This window comes from Argiope bruennichi, chromosome 6 (genome assembly GCF_947563725.1).
Source record: "Argiope bruennichi chromosome 6, qqArgBrue1.1, whole genome shotgun sequence".
Taxonomy (NCBI): Eukaryota; Metazoa; Arthropoda; class Arachnida; order Araneae; family Araneidae; genus Argiope; species Argiope bruennichi.
In genome coordinates, this window is record NC_079156.1 from 52,645,984 (window position 1) to 52,673,052 (window position 27,069).

A 27,069-nucleotide genomic window follows, 5' to 3' on the forward strand; every position below is an offset into this window, starting at 1 on the left:
TTTTCTAATGCCATAGGGATACGTATGTATTTAGTGATTCTCGTCTACTAATGTCATAGGATACGTATGTATTTAGCGATTCTCGTTTACTAATGCCATAGCGTTACGTATGTATTTAGCGATTCTCGTTTACTAACGCCATAGGGATACGTATGTATTTAGCGATTCTCGTTTTCTAATGCCATAGGGATACGTATGTATTGAGCGATTCTCGTTTACTAATGCCATAGGGATACGTATGTATTGAGCGATTCTCGTTTACTAATGCCATAGGAATACGTATGTATTGAGCGATTCTCGTTTAATAATGCCATAGGGATACGTATGTATTTAGCGACTCTATTGCCATGCAAGGTATTTGTCCTTATTATTTTATTTGACAGTAAAGGAGATAAGGATTGGAGAATATGCGAAACAATTTCTGGGAGAATACTCCTGCTGGTTATTTTTTGCTAACAAAAGTGTTTGAACGTAAAAACTAAAATCCACTGAAGAAAAAACTTTTTTTTATATCCAGTCTTTATGGCATTATGTTCAAGGGGAAAACACGATGTTTTATCTATTTTCATTAATTTTCGAATTTCTAATATTGCTTGGAAGCATAAGATAATTTTTAAAGCAATTTCTATTCTTTTAAATATATATTATTTTATGGTATAAAATTAATATATTCAAGTCTATTCTCGAGGCTGCTCATTTTTGTGGTATGGCATCTACATTGAAATGGAATGATCACCCATTTGATAGTCCATCCCGTTGAAGCTTCCTGCATATAAATATGGTGTAATTAATAAATGTTAATACAAACGTTAATGTTAAAATATGTATATATGACGTTAAAGTTTGAATATTCCGTGAAGATGCATAAAATAACTCGAAACTGATTCTAACTTAATATTTTTTGCTCTTTGTTATTTTTCAGTTGTACAGAACTTTCTCTGTGCCTTTCTAGCATGAAATAACTGGTAACCAAGTCTAATTTAACATTGTTTGTCTTTGTTATTTTTCAATTGTTCAGAATTTCTTCTGTTTTTTTTCTTAGGTGGTGAAAATGTTGGCAGTGGTGGTTGCCGTCTTCGCTACCCTGTGGCTCCCGTACCGAGTTCTGGTCGTGTACAACTCGTTTGCTATTCACCGATATATGGAGCTCTGGTTTCTCATGTTCTGCAAGACCATGATCTTCATCAACAGCGCCATAAATCCAATTCTCTACAATGTCATGTCCATCAAGGTGAGAATTTTACTCACTATAGATAACGATCAATGACAGCCCTTATTGCTAATTAGAGAAGTGGTTATTGCGACTCAAAGTATTCTAAAAAATGCAACGAGATGTAAATTTCATATTTTATCTAAATTATTTTATCAGTTGCATCGCAGTAATTTTGTAGAACATTTACCACATCTTATTATTGAGACTGAGTATTACATTTTAAAAATGACAAATATCTCTTCTTAAAAGAATATTTTAATTTTATTTGCTACTTAATAGCGTAAAGCTGGATTTTTTGGCAGTTGCCCTCCGTCTGGGTAGTTGTTCTCACTGGGTCCAGTTTAATTCCATGATTTGACAAAATATTTTATGATTAACCGGGTAATTCGTTCCATTGATAAATTATTATTAAAGTTGGTTCAACAAATTTTTATAAGCCTTAAAATGCCTTTTGTTTATTTTTACTTAAAAATAAAGAAAAATCAATGTTTTGCAAAAAAATAAATACTTGGAAATATATAGGGCACATTTGACAAAATCAGCATTCACTAAAATCATTTAAAATCTAAAAAAAAATTTGGAATTAATTAGAGGAAAGTAAAGAGTGATATTAAAACATCAAATTAAATAATCTTAGTATGATTCTGTATTTGAATAGAATTTAGTTTTAAACAACTGTTATGGAAAATTATTTGCAATAAATTTTATGCAGGATATGAACATTATTTTATTTTGTAAATGTGTTTGCATTGCGGAAAACTATTAATTGTTATACCCAGCAATGACGAGATTATTTGTTGCTGTATATATGTTTCGCATTTGAGTTCAAAAGATATATTTCATAGAATTTAAATCTGTAAAATAATAATCCTACAATTTCAACGATCTTATAGAAGTTAAGAGATTTTATGAAAATAACTTTTATAGAAACTTATCACCTTTAGTCATCAATTGGTCCTTCGGAAATATTGGTTGCATTTAATATCAATTAAATCTTTTATGCAAAACTTGATGCTCATAATTTCCTGAACAAATAATATCGAAGAATCAACATGGGATAGATATTAAGAATCATTATTTGGATAGCTTTACTCCTGTTATGATATTCTGTATGTGAACTTATAAAATTCAGTCCCATGACATCACAATGCTATTAAAACCTTAAATGTCTGAGTAATCTATTTAAAATCGAACTTCTTATATTGTGATTACGTAATTTCATTTTATCATTTGGCATGCAGACTGCGCAAATATTAGTAATAGAATCTTTCTCCCATCCCTAATGGTAGAAAATAACAGTATTTTGATGAAACAATGAAACGAATTTGAATTTCCTACAACAGCTAAATCTATTATTAAAACTGGCGAGAAAATATTTTTTTTAAGTTCTGAAATTCAAGAAAACATTGCATAGCAACTAAATTAGTACTATAAAAATGATAATTTTTTGACTTTTAAAAATAAACTTTGTACAATAATATTTTTGAATTTTATCGCAGAAAAACACTTCAATCTCATCAATTGAAATTTCAAAATTCTCTCTGAACTGCATATTTCCATTTTTCAAATTATATACGCGCCATGTTTAGTTGCTGTAAGTCTAATGATCTGCTTTATCGAGTGCCAATACATAAACAATATCTCATTTTCTATTTTAGTAGAGTTTATTTGCATCCTATTTTCCCGCCTATTTCAAAAATTAAATTTATTTGTTAGAAAAGTACCGCAGAAATAATAATAGTCTTCTTTTATTAAGTCTTGCACAAAGCAGATTAGTGAATTCTTATAAAGGCGCTTAATTTATTTAATCCTATTCAAAGTAATGCAATGATGTGAGTAATCAAAGTTGTGAACAGTTTGGTAAATGGTTTACGATATTAGTGGCAGAGGAAATGTATAGGAATAAGAGGGAAAGAAAGGAAATTATTATATATATATATATAAATACTGGGTGGTTATAATTAAACTTCCCCTATAAACAGCATCATATAACGCAAACGGGAGAACGGATTGCAACGAAATTTGGTATAAAGTCTAAACACGAGATGCACTAACGGAATTTCGAAAAAACATTTTTAGTACCAAAATGTCCCCCAGAGGGCGCATTTTCCGAAAAAACGTTAATTTTAACACAATAAGCTGCCAAAACGGAATACAGAAACAGTATTAACCCTTTATTTACTGATGGTACTTAAAAGTACCATTTAAATCTGGCTAATTTCTTCGTAATATGACAATTTTTGCAGATTGTACTCTAAAGAACACGGTGAATGTAACCCAAATAGCAAGAAGTTAATATAAGCTAAAAGTAGGAATTGAAAATATTTAATTAATGATTAAATTAATTAAGATATTTCTATTAAACTATTTTTCTTGGGTTCCCTGGGATTATTCTGCAAGAAAACTTAACTACTGGTGCAAAAATGAAGTTGAAAAATTGATGGCAACATAATTCGGTAAATAAAGTGTTAACATTTATTGACTAGTTTCTGATCACCTTGTCATCGAACCACATTAAGTAAGTGCACTGTGTTAATATTGATGGGGAAAAAAAACAGTTCAATTTGCAGAAACAAGAACATATGAGGACGACACAAAAGGAGCAGTTGTTAATCGTGTCGAGTATGATGTAGGAAAAGGTGCTCCGTGTGACCACCCTCATTTACGAGCAAGATTTCAAGTCGATGGACAGTGTGTTCAACAGCAGATCGTAACTGATCAGTTGTGATGCTTCGCACATGAAGCGTTATGGACTTTTTTAATCCTTTCTAGGACCGTGGGAAGTATGCTTCCCACCAAATATTTCAATCTTTGTATGGAATTATGTAGGTTGGCATCAGTTCTGACACATTTTTTTAGTAAGTCAGAAACTTAGATGCTTCAGTTCTTTATCTCAGACAAATGATGTGTCTTGACTTGTTACTTAATTATTAATGAACCAAATTAATTAATTAATCAATCAAATTAAATTTATCTAATAAGCTAAATGAATCCCTTTTCTTATTCTAATTTCAAGCCTAAAAATATTTTAACGTAATATGACTAGAAAAAAAAATGGCCCTTTAAAGTGTTAAGTCATTCAAAATCGCAGCACCGTCGCAACAAGATACCGTCATCATAACAGCCGGAAAGATCGACAGAAACATGACAACGACTGCAATTGTTTCTAACTCTAACCTGTAAAGCTTCCTCTTCTGCAAATCTCGACATTTTTTCCTAGAACTAACAGTTTTTCCCTGTTTTACATTTTATTACTCATAATTCTTGTTCTGGATAGTTAATATTGTTTCTGTATTCCGTTTCGGTCGGTTATTGTGTTAAATTTAATGTTTTTCCGGAAAAAGTGCCCTCTGGTGGACATTTTGGAACTAGTTTTTTTTTTCTCGAAATTCCGTGAGCACATCTCGTGTATTGTCTATATACCAAATTTTGCTGCAATGAATTCATCCGTTTGCGTTGTAGGATGCTATTTATAGGGGAACTTTAATTATAATCACCCTTCATATTATATATCTTAATATATATAAATTACGTGTCACGTTGTTTGTCCGCGATGGACTCCTAAACTACTTAACCGATTTTAATCAAATTTGCACACCGTGTGCAGTTTGATCTAACTTAAAAGATAGGATAGCCCTTTTTTTGAATTTTTAATTAGAATTTTAATTATTAATTAAAAACTAACTTTCCCGCCAAAAAAATCGTTTCATTTTCCCCACCGCCAATCTTATCTTAATATATATAAATTACGTGTCACGTTGTTTGTCCGCGATGGACTCCTAAACTACTTAACCGATTTTAATCAAATTTGCACACCGTGTGCAGTTTGATCTAACTTAAAAGATAGGATAGCCCTTTTTTGAATTTTTAATTAGAATTTTAATTATTAATTAAAAACTAACTTTCCCGCCAAAAAAATCGTTTCATTTTCCCCACCGCCAATCTTATCTTAATATATATAAATTACGTGTCACGTTGTTTGTCCGCGATGGACTCCTAAACTACTTAACCGATTTTAATCAAATTTGCACACCGTGTGCAGTTTGATCTAACTTAAAAGATAGGATAGCCCTTTTTTGAATTTTTAATTAGAATTTTAATTATTAATTAAAAACTAACTTTCCCGCCAAAAAAATCGTTTCATTTTCCCCACCGCCAAATGAGTACGGCTTCAGTTTTTTTTCTTCTTCCCAACAGTCATGAGGCTAGGCTTAAGATTTTTCGGCTGATTATTTGAAACGATTCTATTTATTTTTTTAATGTTCATTCTTAAGTACTTTTGAATTAATATAAAACAGAATAAAGGAAATTAAAAATTTCGAATCTGCATAGCGTTACCCCAACTGGTGTAGAAAAACTCACGCATTTGCGTTACGTTTCGAATCCGAATGTTCGAATTATTTATGATCCTATCCGAAAACGTTTCTCAGGAATAAGATATCATTTTCCACAATTATTTTTTAATGCATACAATAAATTTGATACGTTGCAACGGATAAAGTATCACGATCTTATGTTTGAATTTTGTATTACTGTGCACGGTGGCAATTCTCAGAAATAAGATATTTTATTTGAAAATGATTAATTACAAACGTTTTAACGGATCACTGATTAATATAACATACTAAAATTCTGCTTTTTTTTAATTTTAAAGAAGTTTGGAAAAATACTTGGAGGTGCACACGGATAATTATTACTTTTCGTTTTGAATGAATTCCGATTCTTTATTTGACTGTTTACTAAGAAAAATGTTGTACGGCAATAACAATTGTTACCTTCATTGAATTTTCAATTAAATGATTTTATTTCTTTTGTTAAGCATATCGTAAAAAAGGTAAGTGAACGAGCCAATAATAAGTTCCTCTAATCGGATAATAAAAAAATATTAAATCATTTGTATGCTAAATGAAATTTAATCTTTTTTATATAAATTATTGAAGATATGATAATAAAAAATGGTTACAATAATCGTTTCAGTTTTTCATTTCTTTACTAATAAACTGCATGTACGTATCAAGTTATGTCAGCTATTATCAACTCAGCTATCATTCACTTCAGCTACAATGCTTATCATTATTTAATAAATGTTTCTGAAACTGATTTCATTTTGTAAATGAATTCTGAATTATTGCAACAGACAAATGTATCAATGACGGAATAAATCTCATGGCAACTTCATGTGTGGAATATAGAACTTTTTTTTAAAAAAAATCTTTCCTTTAAGCTGAGGAAGCCAGAATCGGTATCACTGAAGTTAGAGGATTTATTATACATCATAAAGGGTTTATACTAAGAAGGAAGGTTTTAAGAAGGAACAAATTATTTGTTCATTATTTGACAGTCACAATTATCTGTTAGCTCCAAGCGATTCTAACAGATGGCGGTATCTGTTGACTGGATTGAGTAAGTATTCTAACAGATGGCGCTGTGTTAAAAGTACCAACGTTTCACATAAGCTACAATTTAATGGCATAACCACCACGTGTTGCTGAGGCTAAAGTATAAGTTAAATTTATTTCGTAGTAAACGCAATACAATGAAATTCAATTGTTCTTACTTTTTCAATTTTTGGTATTAGCATAGCCGACCACGTGTTATTTAGACTGAAGTATAAATTGAATTCATATTATAGTAAAAGTAATACAGTGCAATTCTTCTTGATTTTTAATTATTAGTGCTTCATTGTTCAACAATCTTTAATTAAAATGCATGTCTAAAACAATCATTCTTATGGCGAAGTGTTGAAACACTTCGATTGGCCATAAACATGCGCGTACAATTGCAAAATGATCCATCTGCACAAATATTTTCTGAATAATTACTAGATATTGGGAACGGTAAAATAGAACTGCAACCAAATACGCAATGCATTAAACTGCCAGACAATTTCTGCACTGTTCTTGAGGGAAAAATGAATTGATTCAGAGTATTTTTCCGGATATACAGAGTAATTACTTGAATCATAACTGGCTCAGTTATCGGGCTATTTTGGCAGCCAAAAATGTTGATGTTGACGAAATTAACCATATAACCTTCGATTAAAGATTGGTTCACCTATTATTCTCCTGCGTAATTTCAATCCATCTCGATTATGCAACGGTACGCGTTTAGTCATCAAAAAGATCACCGGAAATATACTTGAAGCTACCATTTTAACTGGAAAGTTTAAAGGAGAAGTGGTCCTGTTGCCACGTGTTCCGATGATACCACCAGAATCTACGATACCCTTCAAAAGGTTACAGTTTCCAATTCGTTTAGCTTTTGCCATGTCTATAAATAAGTCTCAAGGCCAAACAATGTCCATTTGTGGTTTAGATTTGGAAAATCCATGTTTTTTTCATGGGCAACTATATGTTGAATGTTCACGTGTAGGAAAACCGTCAAATCTATTTGAGTTAGCTAAAGACAGGTTAACCAAAAATATTGTGCACCGATTAGGGCTAAATTAAATTGAAATTAAAAGTATTTATAATTCAAAATAATAAACATTAAGATAGTTTTAAATCTTTTATTAATAAACATTAATAAAAGATTTAAAACTATCTGCCCTACCTACCTCATTTATAAGTTTAAGTGTTATGTGTTTTTTTACTAACAACTTTGTAATGTACTCATTTGTTACAAACTTGAAAACAAAAAATAAAGAAATTTAAATTTATTTTTTTTGTATTGATTTTTGCTCAATATCAACGGTAGTAGAAAATCAATCATGGAGGTCCCCATGTTTTTTTTTACAAATGGCATCTGTGTAAAAAAGCATGGTGGTCCCCATGACTGGTGTTCTCCTACCGTTTCCCTTGAATAGTTTACTACTATATAATATTACAAAAACCTTAGCCACAGCAACGAGTGGCCGGGTCTGCTAGTATATATATATATTTGAATAGTTTTGTGGGTGAGGGGAAAAACACTCTTGAATTTTTAAAATTCGTTTTATTCCATCCCAGGAGGCATAATTATGTATGTAAAGCGCGGACAAAACTGATGTCCGTTCACCAGCGTTACAAAACCAAAAGAGCGAAAGAGGCCAGAAATATTGTTCCTTGTGGTTTTATACTAGGGTCTGTCAGGGATTTCTTTGCAATGTAGTTTTAGGATTGGGGAATCCAGGTATTTCTAAAAGAATTTGCTTACATGACAGATTTTTATCTTTTCACTCGGAGCGTGAAAACCGCTAATTTAAGGCATTTTCATAGAGCTCGTATAACATTAATTAAATAAAAAAGGTGGAATGGATCAGGAAATAAAGTATTTTAGAATGAAATTAATATGGGTTAATTAAGGTATAAATTAGGATTTAATTTAGATTTAGAGATTTCATTATACACAAATTATATTAGATATTAATTTGCATTTAGACGTTTATGCCAATTGTTTATATCTTTTGTACAACTAAATCACTAATGTTTTTTAATAAAGCATGCATTTCAATAAATTATAAATTCAAACTGAAATAACTTCTTGAGTTCTCAATAGATGTCTCTACGAAAGAATACAATGAGAGAGGATATAAAAAGAAATTACTTCACTACAGGCCCACTCCTTTTCTTCTGTAAATACTCCTATTGTTATGTTGATACGCTATATTTTCCATTGTATTCACCTTATATTTAACCATGAGATTTCTAATCTTCTGGCCATATGAAGTATATAGTTTAAAACAAACTGAAAAAAAAACTTAATAGTGTTATAGAGCCATAACAAAAAAACTTTCTATCATTTATTTAACGATTCTCAGACGAAATTACAATATTATGTAACATCTGAAAATTCTTTTTCGAAACGTATTTCACAAATTCTTTTGCCATATTCTTTTCAATATAAAATGTTTATAATATTATCTACAGCGCTTAAAAGTTATTTGAATTCAAAGTTGATATATATTTATAACTCGCTCTCTTTTGTCTTTTGGTTATTCATCATTTTTTTGTGTTATGATATATGGTACCTTACATTGTTGTTGTTTTTTTTGTATCTATAGTGCTTTCAAAATAGATAAATAAAATATAACTTCCAAATAAATATTTCTTAGGTCTTCAAAAACTGTATTAGATACAAAACTTATCTTTCACGATCATTGTATAAAAATATAGCTTCCTTCATTTTAACCAAGTTGAAATCCCATGAGACAAAACACCCACAAGAAATAATCTAAATATGACATTTTTGTTTTCAAGCGGTAAATTAAAAGACATATTAGAAGGCTTATACTGAGATGATTATAGTTGGTTGCTTTAAAGTAACATAAAGAGAAACTTGAAGTTTCAGATGCAGCTAAAGTTATTACCTGATATAATTCCCGGAAAGGATTTATTAAAAATGTATGCTAAACTCGGGTAAGGCTCCATATGAAACAAATTTACACTATTTTAGCAAAATACCAATGGAGCAAGCGAAAGTTAAATGCAAATAGCAACAATGACATGCGAATATTATACTTTCCAATTATTTATGCATATACAGTCTTTTCATCTTTTACTAAGTTCAAATGAAGAGGAAAAGCAATCCTAGTTCAAGCATTCACTTGCTGTATTTTATGGAAATATGTTTTAAAAGTCAGGGTATGAATATACATTTGGCTGCTGAGGATTGCTGTTCCAGGATATATTAAAGGCACCGTTTCCGGATTCTATGGAACATTATTTGAATAATATATTTCTGAGTTATAAAGACCAATTTTGAATTTTTCCCAGGGGCATCATTATTTTAGGAAACTTGTTGCAAAGAGTGCTTTTAAAATATGCATTTGTATCTATGGGCTTTTGCTGTAGTATTTCTTTAAATAGTAGGCCATTCCTTTATAGTGTGTTAGGATGGATGTTATAACAGATAATGATAAAACTTTGTCAGGTTCTATTTTATTTTGAATCGCTAAGTGGTCGGTAATATCGGAATTTGCTTGAGTGTCTCGAAAGAAAAAAAGATCGTATAAATCTGAGAAGAATTACAAATAAAAAAATTCAAATAAGAAGAATTGTTCCTGAAGCGGTAAAAATCTTGAATGTATGTTGAGAATGACTGGAAAAATGGTAATATTTTTTCAGATATTATACTTTTCACAAAATGTCGATTTTTCGGAAAGCGGAATAGATAATTGGAAACAAAAAAGCCGGATTTATAAAAGTCTATATTCGAGACGTTATTTATAATTTGTATTTTACTTTCTCTTTAATTAATGAAATTTACAAGTAAAGTTACTGTAAATGTAAAATTTTGACTTCAGAATTTTGATGACTCTCCATGTTTCAGGACTTCCTGCGTATTAAAAAACATCTTTTGGAATTATGTCTATCTGCGATTATAACATCTAAAATTTGCAAAGAAATTTTATGTGTCGAAATATTACCAAAAATTCAGTTATCCATCTCATTTTACATGAAAACCTTTAAAAGGAACACTGTTCGCTCATATATGTCTATAAGGACACGATAATTCACAAATTCAAATAGGTGGGTTAAGTTTAACTTATAATTTTACCAGTAGAATAATAATTGTATATCAGATTTCGGATTCATTTGATGAAAGTGTTGACCGTCCACTTGTTTGTATATTTTCTTGCATGTGAATTTGATAACTCAAACCAAAACGACTCATTAAAATATGATATGTAGTCTGATTTCCATAATTATATTACGTCAGACAATGTATTTTTATAGTATTGTCCCGTAGGTGATTTCATTGTGGAACTGAATGACACACACAAGAAGTAGAGCTAAACCAATTTATTAACTCTGAACTGAGAACACAGTGAGTGACAGATGTTTTGCTTTTATACTAACAGGGAAAGTTCCAGAATACTTTTCTGGAGACAGTGAGAAAAGTCCAGAACACTTATCTGGTAAATTAAAGAAAGGTACAGAATCTGTTGGAACATGAAAGAAAGGAAAACATAAAATCAAGGAATTAAATATTTACACAAACAGTGAGTCGCATTGTCTCCAGCGGGATTCGAACTTACGATCCCTTGATTATGAGACCAGTGCTATGACCATTCGGCCATGGGGAGTCGACTGTCTCTTTTTAATGCGGCAATATTACAGTTTAAGATAAATGCCTTGCAAGACTAGTAACTCACAAGATTCATTCTCACAAGAGAGAAAATTTTTAATTTATGATGAAGAGAGATTAAAGTCGTCTCTTCACTGGCATGTCTCTCTGAGGTCGACTTAGCAATTCTGCATATCCTCGATATTGTAAGTTTCTACTCACATATTGTAAAAAACATTCCAAAATAACTGAGAGATCGCAAACAAGCATTGTCATTTTTTAGGCTCACGCGAAAACAACAATAAATCGAAGTTTTGCGCTACATTCTCTATGGTTTTACTGATCATTTCTTATATTATTACTAACTGCCAGCTGTTTTACTGAAAATTTTGTTTGTGTTTAGTTTCAGCTAAATTTTTTATGAATAACCTGATATCCATGATGCTCCTTTCGAGCCAAATGAAATGGTTATTCAAAATACACGCCTTTTGTTTAATAAATGCACTTAAATATTATTATTGGTATGTGGGCAAAGAGCCGGGTTCTTCGTTTGCTTTCAGTTGTGACAGAGCTTCTCGAACGACAATATCCAGATTGGCAAGCGCCTCTCCTCACTAAAAGTCTCTCCTTTCTAGAGGGCAGAAAGTTGCGGTCAGCAATCCTCTGCCGAGCATATCCTGGACTTTCCGAAGAGGACATATATTCCTCTCCATTGCATTCTTCGAGCCACTTCCATATATACCCAATTTGTTAAAGAATTAATTACTCTGATTTCAGTAGTGATCAAAATTTAAGAGTTGCATCTAATTTTGGATTCAATTGGTGTGTTAATACATAAGAAAGTGCAAAATAACATAAAGCAATTAGTTACCGCTTTTTTGTTACCTATTACTTTATTCATTATGTTTAATTTATTTACTAATAACAAAGTTTTATCTTTATCATTTTTGCACCTACATTTTAAAAGCTTTTATGTGTTTGTTTTTTTCAGTTCCGGCGAGCATTTAAAATAATGCTCTCCTGCGGGAAAACCAAGCGAAAATTTCGGGGACCGTACATCAGCGTTGCTGGATCCCTCGTTCGACGTCAGCATCAAACTGTGACGTCACAAATTACGTCATGCACAGTGGAACAAATGCAAATTCTGTGATGTGATGCGATTCACTGCAATCCGGATAAAACACTTTAATTCAGAAATTGGTGTCTATGGCAACCTCTTTTACTGTGTCAAATGTGTTTAAGTGGTGGTTTCTATTCTACTTGATGGGATTTTCAATTAGAAATGCACATTTCATGTTACTTCTCTTAACTGCAGATACATTATTATTAATTGTCACAACGGAATACTATTTTATTGCCCATGATCATAATTGCCATGTCCTAAATTAAATTAAAATAGCTGAAAAATTTATCAGTTTTATTGTCATATTTATTCAAATTAAATATTTTTCTTAAACTTCTATTTGCTTAAAATTATTTGACATTGCTTATAAATATTATAATATTTTTTAAATTAATATTTTAAAATTTGTTCTGATATTTAAAAAAATCGTTTGGATATAAGATCGAAATTTTTCCTTTGTAGTTCTGCAGTTTTGAATCATCAAATAATTTTTCTTCAGGTTTTTAGTAAATGAGCAGTTGACATTTACAGTGTTAGACATTATATGCCAAAAATGCTAATCATATGAAATATTGGATGGTAACAGCTCTTATTTATAAGAAAATTAAAAAAAAAACATACTGAATCTTGATAATTTCAATATTTTTCTAAATCATTCCTTAGAAAATATTTTTGCTCATTTAAAAAAATTATACTTTTAGCAGTGATAGCTCTTCAGTTAAATAAAAAGCACTATAATAAAAACATTACTCAAAAATTGAAGAAATCGGTTTTTTTTAAATAAAAGGTTTCATTTTAAAATTCACCTTTTTACATTTTAATTTGATTAAATTATCACTTTTGATAGTATTTCAATCGAGCTTTATCATCCCTATATTAGAGATAATATTGCTTTGGTCCTATAAAGGAAAAGAAATTGATTTTTACTTCTTCCCTAATATTACTCAAATTTGCAACTGCTGACATTTTTTTATAGTGAGTGCCCCAAAATTAATATAAGATTTCAATTTACACCCATTCGTGCAGTAACGTGTTGACAAACCTTTTAAAAAAGATCGTTTGACTGCTAATAGTTTAGTGTCAATAAAAATGAAGCATTACACAATAGAACAACGTGTTTTCATTATTGAAGAGTATTTCAAAAATAATAAAATTCTCACGGCCCTAGCTCGAAATTTTGAGAATTGGCTCCTTAGATCGTGTGATTAACACCATTGGATTTCTTTTTACAGGATTATTTGAAGTCAAAGTCTATACCAACAAGCCTATAAGCACGTGTGGATTGAAGAAGGAAATTCAACGCTGCATCAATGAAATTCTATCCCATTTATGCAACATGATTAAGGAAAATTACGACAAAGGAGTGCATACATACCAGCAAAGCCATGATGGTCATTTGCCCCATTTCTTGTTCCATACATAACTCTATTCTATGTATTTTATGATTTAATAAAAATATAACAATTTAAAGGGAAAAAAAACAAGATTTTTTAAAAATTTAATTCAAGTCTTGCGTTAACACGTTGTTCTATCGTATAATAGTCTAATTTTACTAACCCTAAAATATCAGCTGTCAAATTGTTTTTTAAAAGGGTTGTCCACACTTTACTGCACGCATGGTGGCAAATTCAAATCTTAATTTTCAATCATCATTTTGGGATACTTTTTATAAGGAGAAATTATCAAAACAGGTTCTTTTTTATTGATTATTTTCATATGAATTACGGAAAAATAATAGAATTTTCAAGCCACAACTGGTGGAGAGGAAATCTAGTTTAAAATCTAAAAAATGTTTCAAACCTAACATTTCTGGACCCTCTTCTGCTGTCTTTTTCACCGAAAAATCTTGATAGGCAAAAAAGCTATTCTTTGTTACGAAGCATACACAAGAGAATGAAATTGCGAAACGGGGAAAAAGGTTTTCCAATAAAAAAATTAATTCTATGAAGAGAAGGGAATATTTTCATAAATAATTAAATTTCTCGTCAAGTTTTTGCCTCTGTCTCTCTTAAGATTGAAAGTATTAAAAAGAAGTTTCGTTGAATAATTGATAGCGCAAAATTAAATTGGCGATTTTATTTATATACTGAAACGAGTTGGGGGTGGTGCAGTTTTTCAGTGCCCATGCACGAGTCACCCCAACTTGAAGCATTAAATAAACATTTCTTTTTTTCAGAAATACAGTACTCTCTCGAGCATCCGGTCCGTGACTATCCAGTTTCCGTACTATCCGAACTAGTTTTCTTTTATCGTAATTAAATGAGGAAGGAAAGACATCTATTAAGGATTTTTTCAAAACCTAAAAACGATAAGTTTTGCCTCTTAGGACTACCTTTTCATACCTCTGTAATCATTTATCAGTGAAAAATAAAATCAGTTTGAGCAAATTTTCTTAAGAATTAGTTTTACGATTTAGGTAAATGTTCTGTTCATGTTTTCTGCATTTAAGTTGGGCATTACAGAATTTATGTTAAAATGTGAACAGTTTATATCCTTTAACTGAATTTTTCTCTAATAAATTCTAGAAACGTGCATTGCAGTATATGAACATATTAAGGGAATCCTAAAGATTCCAAGTTCGGGGATATTCTGTGGCAAAAGAAAGAAAGTATATAAACATATATAAACTACCAGTACAGAGCCTTCTATTTTAACTGGACACGTTACAACAATTCCTTCTATCATTCACCGGTCCATGGTTGCGTTCACATTGAGACAAATGGAGGGCTTAGGGCTTAGTACTCAATAAGAAATGAGAAAATACTTATTATAACAGTGAGTTTTGTTATAAAAACATTGTCTTCAGGTATTGGTGGGCAAAAAATGATATCTTAGAACTCCAACCTGTCGACTTTTTTTGTTATCCGCCCGGTACTTCCGCCACATTACACCGAATACTCATACTCGGGAGTGTATTGTATTAAAATTTTATTTTATTTGTCATTAATAGTAGTGGTTTATCTTTTCTTCAATGGCGTTTATCTATAGAAAATTGACTATATATCTGAATTCGTGATTTAAAATCAAAATATCTCGATGTTCCCTCACTGGGAAAGTATTAAAATGGTTAAAAAATAGGGATAAAGAGAATGAGAACAAATAAAAAGAGGAAGACAGGAAAAAATAGAAATAAGCCAATTATCAATTGTGAAATGCATCCACTTTAGATGCTTAGCGCAAATTTAGATTAATATAAACATTTCTGTGGCACTTATTCATTTTAATGACTGGAATTTTTTTCTCTATAGACCTTTGAAACAAAGTGCTTGCAGTTATAATTGCCGCTTTATTTCTATCGCTATTTTTCCTTTATTTTTTATTTGGATATTTGTTGAACATAAAGCTATCTGCCTTATCAATAGAAAAATGTTATAAAAATATGTCCTTTAAACTAAGTACAGGCGAAATAATCTAATAGATTAGATTACCCGAAATTTTACGACTTGTTAAAAAGCACGTATTATCACATGTAGATTACAAGCAGTTCAACAGCTATTTATTTTATTGAAGGGAAAAATGTAAATTGTAACTATTTATAAATAGATTCAGATTAAATATAAAGCATTTATTCACATTTTTATTTTCTTTGCAATAATATTAAAAATGATGTCAGCCAATCGCTTGCTTTTATTTTTTTAATTTTTGCTCACCAAATTAAAAAAAAAAAATCTCTCATGAATTTGAGGGGACAGTTTAATATATTATTAAAAATATTAATCGATAACGAAATTGGAAATTCATGGGCAAGTTGTTTTATTGATTGATTTAACAAATTTTCAAAATGTTTAGCTATGAATTCAGTTGTGAATAATTTGTAAATTAACTCCTGATTTGGTTGAAAAAAAATTATAAATTTTATAATTGTTATTTTTAATTTTTTTTTTTTTTTTTTGCAAAAATATGAATGATTTTATTTACTTATTTGGAAACAATGAGCATTTATCAGTATTATTGTATAAAAGTCATAAAAATGAGTATTTCAGTAAAGTAAAATATAATCCCTTACTAAGACTGTTTAAATCCATTTTCAGTATTTTGATGTTCTAAATGTTGTATAAGTGTCTGTAAGATTCGTAAATGTATTTTGAATATGTAATTCATGCACAAATATTTTTAAGTTTGTTTGCTTTGTCATGGTTTTAAAAGTTTATTTAATATTTTTGTGAAATGTGATTCTTAACGAATTCTTTAAAATATTTAAGAGTTCTTTATCTGCAACCAAGTATGGGTATCTATCTATCTATCTATATATATATGTGTGTGCGTGTGTGTGAAACTTGTTAACAATGCACTTGTAATCCAGCAGCAAAAAATGCGCAGTTGTTTAAAAGATGGAATTGCACTAAAGAGTACAAAAACTGTTATTTTTATTATTATTTTAAACAAAAGAGCTTTATTTTATTTTATTAATTATTCATCGTATTCATTTTTGCTTTTTTTATTATTTTACTATTCAGTTTAATCATACGAAAAATCAATATTTATTTTCCGTAACAACATAAAAATAATTGTAGCAAATACAAATTTGAATAACATTTTATTAATTATTAAATTATGTGTAACAGCGAATATAAAACTTTATATTATTAATTGCACGCATTTTTATTTATCTAAATTTAAAAAAATTACAATTTCATATTAATTTAAGCCTTAACTAGAATAAAATTCTGTCGTAAGCTAGATATATTTTAATTAAATACAAAAATATTCTAAGAAATGTTTGCTTAATACGTTGGTTGCTATGCGAATCACCGGTGATTCTCATTATCATTTTCAATGTATACTTTAGGGATCACCTTGAATCTCAGCAGTAGTGCTCTTTGATGAAGCTTCATGTATCTTTGATATCAAAAATGAATACAATTGAAATGTTGTGTTTTTCTGTATGTAGTTGACCTTGATAGCAAATGTGTTAGAAATATATTTCCTCCAGAGTTTTTCCATGTGTAATAAATTTATTTCAGGCTACTAAACAGTTAGCATGGTTTTTGCATAAATTTTGAATTACGTATCATAATAAAACTAAAAGAAAATTATAAAAGTATGAAACATAAAAATTTTATATTTTTGAGAATTGTAGAAAATTTTACACGATAAAAATTAATTTTAAATTTATGTTTCAACAAAAAAGTTGTAATTTGTGAGAAATGTGTCGCATATTTTTGTTACAGAACTGTATTCAAATATATCAATGTAATTGTTCAATCAAGTATTAACATAATCGCATGCATAGGATTTTTTACATGTTGGAAAAACTTGAAAACAGGTTTAAAACTTTTTTACTTTGTCACTTTGTAATTTTAAATTCAAAGATTATGAGACTAGAATACTCAATATTTATTTCAAAAACGAAAGGAAAGAACATGAATGTTTTTTCTAAAATTTAATTCTTGCTTGATAAGACAAAAATATTTACCAGATTTTTCTTTAAAAAAATTAGCTAAATTCTAGTTAAGAATATATTTTACCTAAAAAGGAAACATTTTATTTTTATTGCTCATAGATTATATTTATCCATTTCAAATTTATTCATACCTGAATTAGAAAATGAAATAGCATTGAACATTTGAAAATGAACATTTTAGCATTAGAGACAAAAGTTTCAACTAATTATTTTCAATGATTATCGCTATTATCAGGTATTAAATTACTAAATAGATTTGAAACAGAAGGATATAAATCAATGTATTTATTCCATACTTTGTATAAAAAGGTTTTATAACATATTTTAAGATGAAAATTGAATTCCTGCTTTTTTTCCTGAGATTAAAATGACATTTAACCTATATTGTTAAAACTTAAGACAATATACCATGTTTTCCTTAAAACCTGTTGACTGAATTTTCCTTAAATGCAATTTATCAATATTTATAACTGTTTCTGAGTGTAATTTACATGATTTACCTGTGTAATTTTAGCACAATATGTATATTTATTTTTCTCAATTATGCATGTAAAATGTGTAAATAAAAGTAGTTAGCACAAATAGTTTGTTATTTTTTTAACGGTTTCTCATAAAGCTCTCTCTCGATTGTTTAGAATATACAGACAGAAACGCAAAATCTTTGAAAATGTAGAACTTTAATTGAAAAAAATATCAAGATTTTGAACCAAAAAAGTGCTTAATAGGATGATATTTAATATTTTACATTATTAATTAATAAGATGTTACAAAATATTAGTGGATTGATTACATTATTGATAAGAGCACATTTAAAAAACCCCCATTCATTTTACTAAAAATTGAAGGAATTGCAGTAGTCTTAAAAACGAGGACATTTCATTTTTTTCTATGCATTTTTAATTTTAACTTTACAGAACTAATAAGTTTTAAATTAATAAATATGAAAGAATAATTCAAATTTTGTGGGATGAGCAAAAATAGCAGACACAAGTTAAACAACTAAATTTTAAAAAAGATTCAAATCCTATATTTTATTATTTCACATACTTAGATTTTTATAACTTATCTAGTTTATTTCCGATTATTTTTTTTTTCACAAGGTAATTGAAAAACATTAAAAAACACAAATGAATTCGTGACATGTTTGGAAAATGTTTACTTACACTGTACTGTGAAGTAGAATGTAATATCATTCTATAACGTAAAACAATAGGCAGATTTTAAATGGCATGCACAGACATGTTTGTTCATGTGACATTATATTAAGAAATTCCGTTAATATGATTGCATTTTAATAAAAAGTCATTGCTCGGGAAAGAGAAGGTAATCAACACAAAGCATCTTTTTCCATGCATTATTATGAAAGAAATATATTGCGAGACAAAAAAATCATTTTTTGCATTGCATTCATTCAGTGGCATGAGAATTAAATTATAATGGCAATAGCATGAAAATGTATTTTAATACTGAATTTCCCAAACTTTATATCTCGCTTTTTGATATAACTTAATTTTTTACCATAGACTTAGATTATTTTTTAGAAACAATATACTATTCCAATACCAAAACACAACTTACGTAAAACGAATATATATATATATATATATATATATATATATATATATATATATGTATTGTTAAAAAACTTCAAGATCATGTTAAAACTAAGTTATTTTACTGGTTTCGTCGAGTACTATAATATTTTCGAATGATTTGAGCCATAAAATGTTAAGTTTATTTTTTTTTAGTATAGCATGCTGTTAATGCTTCGATATAAATATAATAAACACAAAATGCCAATACTATTTTTCATACCATATGTTCTATAATTATCAAATTTGGAAACTTGATATTAATTTGTTACGAGATTCTTTTTGAGTAATTGGTTGTTCATTAACCTTTTAGTAACAAAACTGGGTTTTTTTTCCCCGTCGAATTTGAATTGTCAGTATTTAATCATCTAAATCTGCCCAAAACGTCATTATAATGCTAAGACTTTACACTGCGAAATTAATGAAACGCATTCTTACACATGTATGATTATAGGGGTTCCTTTTAGTGCAAAGAAATCTCAGAAATGCATGCAGCTTGCTATAATGTTTAAAATTCAGTGCTGAAGTTTTTGCTTTGACGTAGCATTTATAATATTCATTATCCAACAGGAATGTGAAAGCGATGCATCCTGCTCAACAGTAGTCAGACTAAATAAAGAAGTGAGAAAAGTTAAGAGAAAGTTTTACAAAATAATAATTTCATTTTTAATTAATCAAAAATTAACCGATATTTTAAAGTCTATCATATAATTTCACAAAAACAGTTATTGCATCATTTTTAAATTAAAAAAAATAGCTTTTCTAGAATAGAATTTTATTTCAGTTTTGAAAGATAATTTCTAACAGTGACATTTATGGTTGAGAAGAAATTCAAACTGTTTATATAGTTACATTAAACTTTTACTTCGTCATTAAACATTTAAAGTTACAATAGTGAGAAACATGGCAAAAACTGAACTCCACTATAATTCAAAAGTGAAAGTAGAAACATTTTTTAAAATTTGAATTTAAGTTCTAAACAAATAAATGCGATACATTACAAATATATCACATTAATAGGTTATTATTAAAAGTATTACTAACGAAAACCGTTCAATATGATAAATAAATCAATTTTACCTGTAGTAATTCAAACTAAAGGATCATTGAGAAGAATAAATTAATTACTTTTACAGGTAATATATACATATTTGAAAAGAATGATAAATTATATTTATCCCACACTACCAAAGTATAATAGTAAATTAAAGAAAACTTCCTGACTATGGTCACTACACAAATCAAAACTAATTCATTTGCAAATAGGTAGCGTCACATTCGAAACATTATAATTAATTCTGTTACAGAAGAACCTATCTGGTGGGTGTACGACGCAAACTCCAACAGACTCAATCATAGATAAGGACCCTTTATTCTACACTAATACACAGTGACAAAATATAGAAGTTTCATTAAACAGTAGCAACCCACTACTGAACAGTCACTACAGGACAAAATACTCATACAAAACTCAGATCAGCCTTCTAAAGACACACTCCAATAATACATCTATGTCTCTCGACTTATCTAACGGTTCTGCCTCAATCTTTATCTTATAGCCGCCATGACAGAACAAAAAATGCTTTGTAGCAACTTTGAACTCGAGTCCTAATACAGTTATCGCCAAGATTCTCGAATATTCTGGGTCAGTAATTTTTGTTGCCAAATCCGGAGATCATTGACTCGGTATCCATTCAGTAATCATTGTTAAATCTATAAAATTATTTTCCTTATTAAGAATCTTTCTACGTAGGAAAGCAATATTACAGATTCGCACCAATAAGCAGAGTTCTTATAACAGGCCATTGAGTATTGATTTTGCATTAGAGTTGCTTACTTTGTAGTTTTATTGTACAGGATTTTAAAAAGTGGTGTATGGATGACTAAAAAATAAATTTTTCTTCAGAATCATTATGTTGAAGTTTGCTCTTAACAATATCTTTAAAAAATCTCTATAAATAAAACCCAATTAATATACGTGGTACAGAAATCGCACTTATTATTTACCGTAAAATGGCAACATTCAAACATCAACACATCATCACAGGAATTTCAGACTACTTCATTCGTTGAATATTTTTACAGGCGCAGTAAATCCAATGCTTCGCTCAGTTAATTAATGGAGCTGCAAAATATTATAAAAAATATTCTGGAGGTGTTTTGACGTTTCACCAAGAAAGTACATTCAATTAGAGGAGAGAAGATATAAATGAAATAAAGAAATAACTTCAAACACAAAGTTTAATCGAACGCAAAAATAGACTTAACCATCTCGAGATAAGTAATCGTGTTAAGGTTTCAAAGTAATTAACGGTTTCTCGACAAGGACATCAAAATCGTACCAATAGTCCAAAAACTTGCCTAAAAACTACTATTCTGGATGGATACCAGAAATGGTAACAAATGGCTTTTAGAAATTGCAAACCAATTGGAGACAAATCGCTTCAAAATATTTCAATTTTGGCCACCGTATATTAATATTAAGTCTACCCGTATCGTTATGATTTTCTTTGGGAAATTGATATTCTTATTTTATAAAACAATTATCTTATAAAAAATGATCCTTTTATTAAGATAATTATCAGAAAATTATCTTTTTAAAGATATCATTTTCATTTCTGCACAATATTTTCCTTAAAAGAAATATGTTTAATTCAATTTGATACATTATTTGGAAAAAATATGTTTTTAAATGCTATGAAGGAATTCAAACTATACATCAAAATATTCAATCGCGTGTTTTTACCAGTCATTATCTGAATAGTAGGATTTTCACTTCGGTTTTTATTTCGTAGTATATATACTTTGTTAATTTGTAGTAAACTGATTGAATTCCTGTTTTTCAGTTGTTTCAAATAACAAATTAATTATTTAACAACCTAAACAGTCGATAAACTAGGCAAACGAACTGGTCGTCAGAGGCGGCTTATTACTTAATATTATAATATATCATAAATTTTTTCACCAAAAATTGCTACTTCAACCTACTAGAAAAACCTCCTTTCACTTACATTGTTTTCTTGCACATTCCACCGATTCCTTCATCGCCAAGTATGCAATTAACGTCCTTTTTGGCGAAGGCAAAACAAAGCAGATGCCTTTCAATTAGATTAAGACAATGGGTTTTCTGAAGGCGATCAGTCATCATTAGTTTAAAGAGTAGACTTCTCGCTCAGGATTGATATTCATTACGGAACGACTCATTTATTTTTACTGAAGTCGGGCCGGTTTCATTATGGTGCCATAGAGATCATTATCACTGGTAATAGGAAGAGATAATTAATGTTTTACTGGATTTTCTTGAAATGATTATGGGCTCTAGTTATTTCGTTCTCCGTGTTAATTATTTGGTTGGAGTGAATCTTGGCTGGTCTGGTGTTTTGTTTCACGCCGTAGTTTGTTTCTTAAAAGGGCATAAAATTAATGAGTAGACAGATTTAATTAGTGTGGAAGGTTTTTAGTGGCTGTTCTATGTTTAAAAAAAATTATGTCTTAGATGTCTTTTTTTTTTGGCATGATCACAAAACTGCCTTTAACATATTAGCATTTTTAGATTGGCCTATTTCGAGTGATACAAAAGTCACAACGCACAGAATGTAATGTTCCGTACGCTGCACTATTGAACCAGAATAATCAAATTTGATACTTAATTACTTGTTTGTAATATTTGATTTAAAATTTTAATTAATTAAAAATTCAGAAACCTTTTTTCTTCAGTAGCTATTTAGTATATTACTGCATGAAATTCTACTTTAATATTCAACTTTTTTATTGTAAAGATTTTATTTAGATGCAATTTCCACTTCTTAAAATTCAGTAAATGTGTTAAAGTTAATTAGAAAAATTTGTAACAGTACTTTTTACATTCTTACATATAAAGAATGCAAAAAAAATGCATTATTGTGGTGGTCAAAAATTCTGGACTCGAATTTTTGAATATCTTTACATTTCAGACCTCAATGAATTCGAAATAACATATTTTTGGAATTATGTCTATCTGTCTTCGGTTGGTTTGGTTTGGTTTGGTTATATTAACGTCCCGTTTGAAGCAACACTAGGGCTATTTTGGGACGGACCTCGTTATTTTGAACCGCGGTCAGATGACGAGGACGACACCTGAGCTGACACATCACACAAGCGGGAGGACGTTTGGTCATGACGGATTTAACGTACAACAGACCCCCTTACACGACGGTTTTTCGGTGGAATCGGATCACGAACCTTGAACCCTCCGGTTCCGAAGCCGAGACCTTACCACCAGGCCACCGCGGCACATCTGTCTGTCTTCGAACAAGATAACTAAGAAATGTTTTCAGATTGCGAAATTTTATATAGAGACTTTATGCCATATTTCTATAAAATTTTTCATAAAATTCATTCAGAAGAAGCTCGTCTGCCCGAATAAAAATTCACGTGATTGCTACAAAACAAAAAGAAATAGGCGAATAAAATTTCATCCACAGTTTCAGAATATAAACCGTAGTTTCTCATCTTTTTAACGGTTGGCCATTTGTTTGTCAGTATTTTAGCACATATGGAATTATAATAACTCAATAACTCGATAGTATAAATAGATGTTATTTGATGAAATCGTGCGGTTACAATTGTTATGTTGTTGTTTCTTCTGGCACTTGCCATGGACAAGCCCGCTGTTCGAAGACAACGGATTTAAGCCTGAGGGGGAGCGCCTCTTGTTTCTATAGTAGCGCCATCTAGGGCCAAGAGAATGACTTAACTACACACACGTCACAACCCTTTTTACGGAGCGGACTTCATTCACTCATCCACAGATCGTAATTTCGACCTGAATCAGAGAACGATCACCCCTGATCCAGTACCCCAGTAGGTATTACTCTCCACATGGAGGACTTTGTGACCACGACAGATTTATACGCGCATCAGCCACCAAGCACGCGGGGAATCTTCGGCCGGCGGAGTTCGAACTCGCAACCCAAGGGACGCGAATCCAACGCTCTAACAACAAGGCTATCCCGGCCCTCACAATTGTTAGTCTGCATCAAATTATGGTTTCACTCTGTCCGAATCATCTGCAGCATATTAAGTTCTCTGAGGATAAAGTAGAAATATTCTGTTTCTGCACTTCATGGAAATCGTTTGGTTTTTAATTTTTTTTATTACAGCTTCTCTCCCAATAAAATGTGTATAATTAAAAGGAGGAAATTTTCTTCCTGTGAACTTTTATGTAAAATATATAGATTTTTTAAAAATCCTTTTAGAATATAAAAACAAGATGATAGGGATCTAAAAATACTATTCGATTTTCTGGTGCTTGTGTATTAATCTATAACCAAATATTAATTGCCCCCCAAAAAAACACACCAAAGTTCGATCGACAGATTAATAAATATTGAAGATTCACTCCAAATATCTATATTTCATATGTATTGTTAGACAATGCCAAAAAAAGCATTTGCGGTTTTAACCAAGATTCAAAATTGTATGCAGGAAATGGGGAATTTAACAGCTTTATTGAGAATGTTTTAGGGATACCACTTATTATTAGGGATATTGTTGTAATGAAACTTAAACCATTTCTATGATTCATAATATTTCACTTTCGTGCATTGGCAACTTTGAGGCACAGATAAAAGAAATTATTTTTTTTATTGCTTTTTACTTTTTTTATAAATAATTTTCTTCATTTATCTTTTAACTGACATGACAATATTTTAAATTTGACATTATTTAGTCATGTCTGGGGATGTAAAAATCGCTGTACACAGAATGTAACGGATAATGTAAATAATGACATAAGCTTAAAACATTATGTTCCGCTATCTTTCAACTCACTCTAAACAATTAGTTAGGAATTAATGTTTAAACTTGTATTTGATTTTTCATGTTTCAAAATTAGAGAAAAGTGTTTGATTAAAGTTGAAAACGTTAATGGTATTAGAAAATCGGATGCAACAATTTTGATTCTGTACCTTAAAACTCTTTGGAAGTTTTTCAATCTTTAATAAACTTTATCAAAGTTTCTAAACACATTTCTTTAGAACTACTAATGTTTACTTCGATGAAATACTGATATTTTATTTTCTTGTAAGCGAAGAAAAAAGAAAACATTGTTATCCTCAAAAAATTCGAACTCAAAATTTCGAAGGACCTACACATTTCAGAACTTACTCGAGTCCAAAAAACACATTCTTGGCATTATGTTCGTCTGTACGAAACGTTGAATCTGACGAATGAAATTGGATAGATGGGCTTTCCCCAAAATTTGTAGAATTCTGTTAAATTTTCTATGAAATTCCTCCACAGAAAATCTGTCTTTTCGAGTACGTGGTAATTAAATAACTACAGATTCAGTTACAGCAAAATGCAAAATATTAAGTAGATAAAATTTGGGTTCAAGATTTAGAATTTATAATCTATAATATAGATTTTTTATGAAATTTTGAACCAAATCTTTTAAACAATTGACCATTTATTGGTCTGTAATGTAAAGCAAAAATACATAAACGCATGAATGTAATCACAATTACTTACATCAATGAAATTCAGTATATTGTCTTGTAACTACAACTGTAATTCCTTCTCAAATTTTGTTGTCAATCAGTTCGCATAAAGGGCTCCAAAATACATTTTCTCGCGATAAGTTCAGAAAAACCGCTGGATTCATAACAAAAATATATAAATTGCAACTATCACTGATTAATGCCATAGGAGGTAGTCAAGGCCATACCTAAGGTCTACAATTTTATGCTGGGAGAGGGGTTTAAAAATCTTCTAGTAGAATGTGCAAGAAAGTTTCGGGAAGACACCTGCTAGTTTCTACATATAGTAGAAAAAAGTATTACGAACCAATAGAAAGAAAAATAAACACGAAATATTAAATAAAAAATATTTGACAGTTAATTTTAAAATTCGAGCTTCTAGGTACAGTGAGTAACCATTGCGATTATCTTGGCGCCAAATTGTTCTGTTATTATTGCGATAGATTTATCTGGATAGTTGACACATACTTCCTTCAGAAATATAAATATATATCCTTATATGGAATGAAATGACTAAAACAGCATTACATACTTCAAGGTTGTTTTCTTACAAAGTCGAGCCTCGTGGATTCTTTTAAGATAACTGGTACAAGAAAATCGAATTTTCTGCTATAGGAATTTTATTATTTTGATAGACGATGTGACCGTCTAGACAGGCTGTTATCCTCTTAAAATAGACATGTTTGCTACAAATTAACTAAAGAATGCTGTAGTAGAAAATTTTATGTCCATGATGCATATTATATATATGCATCATGGTCTGCATATAGGCATGCATATTTCTTTATTATATTTTAAACTCTTAATTTAGCCCATAGTAAAATATTGCTTTATTTCCTGATCTAATTTCACTTTCGGTTTAATTAATTCCTTTGTAAAAATAATGCGCCATCAGTGTTACGTATCAAATGAAAGTGATACTTCCGTTGCCCTTGTCAAAGGTCAACACATGTATTCCATCGGCACGTGGACGGAAATCCTATGTTACATAAGACTAGTGATCATTTGTTTCACGCTTTTTCTTTACTTCTGCTTTTGTGCCGTACTGTGGCTTCTTGTAAAAAAAACATGCCTGTCTCCTGAGAGAGAATAAAACGAAATTAAACATACAAAGTTTATTCACTGCTTGTTATACATTCTACTTCAACTAAAATATGTTACATATATGTGTGTGTATGTTTCTATACATTATTTGCACTACACTTTAGATATATATTAAATGTATAATAACG

General features: G+C 29.9%; 1 protein-coding gene across 2 annotated transcripts in view; it reads left to right on the forward strand.

Annotated features, from left to right (window-relative positions):
- The window catches only part of LOC129972200 (thyrotropin-releasing hormone receptor-like), a 245,738-nt gene extending 233,236 nt beyond the window's left edge, over positions 1–12,502 (forward strand). For both annotated transcript variants that reach the window (XM_056086233.1, XM_056086234.1), the window contains exons 3-4: positions 1,043–1,231; positions 12,192–12,502. In XM_056086233.1, coding sequence (XP_055942208.1) covers positions 1,043–1,231; positions 12,192–12,350 — 348 coding nt within the window. In that variant the 3' untranslated portion in view covers positions 12,351–12,502. The remainder of the gene's footprint in view (positions 1–1,042; positions 1,232–12,191) is intronic.
- The last annotated feature ends 14,567 nt before the right edge of the window (positions 12,503–27,069 follow it).